This window comes from Contarinia nasturtii, unplaced genomic scaffold, assembly GCF_009176525.2.
Source record: "Contarinia nasturtii isolate CC-2019 unplaced genomic scaffold, AAFC_CNas_1.1 Cnas_scaffold_1057, whole genome shotgun sequence".
Classification (NCBI taxonomy): Eukaryota; Metazoa; Arthropoda; class Insecta; order Diptera; family Cecidomyiidae; genus Contarinia; species Contarinia nasturtii.
The window spans coordinates 1-4,801 of record NW_022198402.1 but is presented as its reverse complement, the minus strand read 5'-3'; the positions used below and the strand labels follow the sequence as shown (position 1 = coordinate 4,801).

The following is a 4,801-nucleotide window of genomic DNA, read 5'->3' as shown; positions in this document are numbered from 1 at the left end:
TGAAGATCATATGGACAAATACAATTTTATATGTATTGTCATCTAGTATAAAAAATTTCTGTGTGAACAGAAATAACAATCGGAACGGGAACGGTGAAGACATCATTGATGCTACCATATTACCAGATGATCGGGAGCCAACGCAAGACCAGAAGGAACCCCTCCAAGTGCAAATCGACGAATTGCGATTATAATTGGTCGGACTAAAGAATCTGAACAATGATCTTCAGGAGCAAGTCGACGATTTGAAGACCCATGCAAGATGCTGTAAATGCGGAGCTATGAATGGATTATTCTAATATCTTTTTTTTTCATTATTCTTATATAAGAATAACTAACGTTCAGAAACAAAAAATAGCATTTCGATTAATCTTTTTTCATTTATTATTATTGGTGATCACGACAAAAAAAAATCGTACAAAATTCATTTTGTAAAACCAGATCATTCTCAGTGAGGAATCAGATTACTTTTCCGCACACACCTAGTGTGTAAGGTATTGGAATCGGTCGAAAGATTAACACCCATCAAAAATGTGTTTTATGGGTGTTTTTGGGGCCAGGGAATACGAATCTAGCGTTTTTTCGATGTCCGAATGCATGTGCGATTGTGCGTACTCTGGACCCTGAAAAATTTGTTAACACGATAACTTTCAAACAAGAAAAGTAATTCAAAATCTGACTTCACAGGATGATTGGGGGTGCCGAGGAATAGCAACCATTAGACTTTGAGAAAATTTGGTTGATAGAGTGAAGTGCCATGTCTGGTATGATGCCCATGGGAAAAATTCAATTTTTCCTCCAAAAGTGATATTTAATCTATTCTTAAACACTCAAAAATATGTATTGAGAGGTTTTTTGGTACGAGAAAACTGAATAATACAGTGAATCTAATATTTTTGGTAGACAAAATTTTGCATGACACACTCCACTCACACTCCATTCGTATATGAATCCTATGTTAGTGGAGAGTTTCTCTGCTTACTTTGCTTGTTACACTGTAGTAACGTAGTTTTGCGCGAGAGAGTTGGTATATCAGGCGTTGTAGAGGGGCCCGAGTGTAGTCAAGCCTCATACTTCGTTTTGTAAAGTTGGCTCATTTTAGAAAAAAAATTGACTTGATAGTTCTGCTCTGAAGGCTCATTTTGGAGTGAATTTTTTTTTAATTCAAATGTGCTGAAAATTGGTATATAGGGGTTTTTGGGCATGAGAAAGCCAAATCTGGCCTTTATTTTACGATACAATAACGTTTTGATACGATTCCCATACAAAAAGTAGCCAAAATGACAAAAAAAACGTTAAAAATGTATATTTTTGATAGAAACCATGTATTTTTGGTATCGAAATGGCTTGAAAGTTGTTCATAAACGCATAAATTGAATGAAAAATAACTCTAGTAAGATTTTAATACGTTTTTTTTTTTTTAAAAAGTATTGCGTTCAAACAAAATTTTCTTTATTTTTCATATCATAAACAGAAACTTACTGAATTTTATGATTATTATTCTATTTTTCATTTAACAATGAGTTTCATTCTATGTTTTTTAACGAAATTCCTATTTGAATTTAGTAACAAAAAATTCCGGTTGGAGGCGTTACATATACAGTGCGTTTATGAGGCATTCATTCCAATATGACATTTTAGTTGTCAAATATGTTTGGTTGAATATTCTCGATTGGATAGATATACGGTGAAACGCATAATTCCCAACATATTTTCGATTACAAGTTTAAATAAAAACAATAAAAATGGCAGATTCAGAAAGTAAACACCGTGAAAAATTGGATATGTTTTGTTACGTGTGCGGAAAATATACTGTGAAAGAAAACAGACGACATTTGACCGGTATTGCAGAAGATGCATACAAATTCTACTTCGGTAAATCGGTATTTAGAAACGTTTCGTGGGCCCCTGAGTTTACTTGCCCTGCGTGCATTAGTTCTTTGGAACGATGGTGGAAAAAAAATTCGTTTTCGTTACATTTTGCAACGCCAATGGAATGGTCCGATCCCGGCACACATCGTCAAGAAAATTGTTACGTTTGCGCAAATGATATGTATGGCATCAATCGAATTAAGGCAAAAAAATGGATTTATCAAGGTGTAGCCAGTGCAATGGTTCCAACACCACATGATGATGAACATCCAGTTCCCCAACATCCAACACAAATCGACTTTTCTACGGCTTCGGTAAGCTATCTACCACCATCGGAACCAACTGATCCTGCTGATCCAGACTACGTTCAACCTCCGGCTTTTTGTTTTCCGTCATTGATTTCACAAGAACATTTGGATCGTATTGTTCGGAAATTGCATTTGTCGCAAAATAATGCAATGACATTGGCTTCTGAATTGAGAAGCGTTCATGTATTGGCTCCTTGTGTGAAAGTGACAGAATATCGACATCGACAAGAACCATTTTTGCCGTATTACACACTCTCTGAAGACGGCACATACACATTTTGTCACGATATCGTTGGTTTGATGAATGCAATTGGTGTAAAATATGAAAAAGAAAAATGGCGCATTTTTATTGACTCATCAAAAAGAAGTTTGAAGGCTGTCTTGCTATATGAGAACAGTACTATAAAACCAGTACCAATTTTTTACGGAGTCGGCACGAAAGAAACTGATGATTCGATGGAAATGATCATAAACTCAGTCAACTACAATGAACACATGTGGCGTGTCAATTGTGATTTCAAAGTACTTTGTTAACTGGACTCAATAAAGCATATTGTAAATACTGTTGCCCCTTTTGTAAATGGGACAGTAGATGGAAGGGTGGAAATCATTATGATAAAAAAAATTGGCCATTGCGGACCGAGCGTGGACGAGTTGGTTACTACAGCATTGTTCGTAAACCAATCATTGAACGATCAAAAGTTATGATTCCAAATTTGCATATAAAATTAGGTATTGTGAAAAGTTTCATCAAAACGTTGGTTGCCACAAACATTACCGCATTTAACCACCTAAAGGACAATGTATTCCCGAAACTAACTGTTGGGAAAATCACTGAAGGTAAATGAAATTTATACATTACATAAATTTAATATTGTGAACACTTGAAAAAATGATTGTTAAATGTTCATAGGCGTACTGAATGGACCCGATATCAGAAAATTGCTTAAAGATGAACGATTTGTTGAATGCTTGAGCCGACATCAAGCCATTGCGTGGGACTCAATCAAAGCCGTTCTAAATGATGTTTTGGGTAACAATCGGACCGAGAATTATCGCGTTCTGCTAGACGATATGATGGATTCATTCAAACAACTAGATGTCCACATGTCGTTGAAAATACATGTTCTTCATGCTCATTACGAGTTTCTCGATATGCAAAAGCCAACCGAATCAGATGAGCCGGGCGAACGGTTCCATCAGACCATCATGGAATTTGAAAACCGCTTTGCAGGAAAACGATTGGACTCAATGCTTGCTGATTTTTGTTGGTGGATTTCACATGACCAAATTAGAGTCTAGAGTCAAATTCACTTAATTTAATACTTCATTTAATTCATTTTTTTTTCAAACAAAATCGAGATAATTGAATATATAAAATACCAATTAATAAGCATTTTCACTCATTGTTCAATGAAAAATTTAATAAAAAAGTCATAAATTTGAATAAAATCAATATATCTCTTTATGTAACACACAGTGTTCAACATGAAAATTGAAAAATAAAGAAAATTTTGTTTGAACGCAATACTTTTTTTAAAAAAAAAACGTATTAAAATCTTACTAGAGTTATTTTTCATTCAATTTATGCGTTTATGAACAACTTTCAAGCCATTTCGATACCAAAAATACATGGTTTCTATCAAAAATATACATTTTTAACGTTTTTTTGTCATTTTGGCTACTTTTTGTATGGGAATCGTATCAAAACGTTATTGTATCGTAAAATAAAGGCCAGATTTGGCTTTCTCATGCCCAAAAACCCCTATATACCAATTTTCAGCACATTTGAATTAAAAAAAAATTCACTCCAAAATGAGCCTTCAGAGCAGAACTATCAAGTCAATTTTTTTTCTAAAATGAGCCAACTTTACAAAACGAAGTATGAGGCTTGACTACACTCGGGCCCCTCTACAACGCCTGATATTCCAACTCTCTCGCGCAAAACTACGTTACTACAGTGTTAATTAATTAGTGAAAATTTGTGACGCAATTTTTAGAAATTGTGACTCACCAGAAAAATAAAATGTCTTACATCCGTAAGATGAACTTTTCCGCACTGTGATCCACGACATGAAAGAAAACTAAATCTGACATTAGTTTTAGATAAAAATAATTTTCGAAGCACTTTTCTTACAAAAACTACTAAAGATGGGAATTTTTGTATCGGAGCCATGCCTATATGATATCGTAATCATGTGAAAATTTGCAGAGGTTATTTTTTTCACAAAAAGTTAACATTCTGAAAGTTTGAAGAAATTTCAATGCATATTAAGGGTACTTCCCATACAAAATTTCGTTTTAGAGCGAAAAATCCAAAATATTGTTCGGGAGGTGCCCCTAATATTCGTTGAAATGTCTTCAAACTCTCGGAATAGTATTTATGTGTGATAAAAATAACCTGTGCAAAGTTTCAGCTCATTACGATATCATACAGGCATGGCTTCCATACAAAAATCCAAATTTTTTGAATTTTTTGTATGAAAAGTGTTTCGAAAGTTGATTGTATCGCAAAACTAACGTCATATTCGGTTTTCTCGTACCCAAAAACCCCCCAATACACATTTTTGAGTGTTTAAGAATACATTAAATATCACTTTTGGAAGAAAAATTGAATTTTT

The 4,801-nt window shown here is 34.1% G+C and overlaps 1 protein-coding gene across 1 annotated transcript; it reads left to right on the top strand.

The window, feature by feature from the left end:
• Positions 1-1,745: 1,745 nt before the first annotated feature.
• Positions 1,746-3,572, top strand: LOC116344571. Its single transcript, XM_031773168.1, has 3 exons — positions 1,746-2,422; positions 2,704-3,020; positions 3,094-3,572. Exons 1-3 carry the CDS (start codon positions 1,746-1,748, stop codon positions 3,480-3,482), a joined length of 1,383 nt encoding a protein of 460 aa, XP_031629028.1. The 3' UTR covers positions 3,483-3,572.
• Positions 3,573-4,801: the final 1,229 nt, after the last annotated feature.

Bases quoted from the DNA above. Each gene is read 5' to 3' on its own strand.
- LOC116344571 (XM_031773168.1), top strand. From the start codon at position 1,746: ATGGCAGATTCAGAAAGTAAACACCGTGAAAAATTGGATATGTTTTGT. The intron at 2,423-2,703 runs GTATTACACACT...GTGATTTCAAAG, and splicing joins CGACAAGAACCATTTTTGCC to TACTTTGTTAACTGGACTCA. The intron at 3,021-3,093 runs GTAAATGAAATT...AAATGTTCATAG, and splicing joins TGTTGGGAAAATCACTGAAG to GCGTACTGAATGGACCCGAT.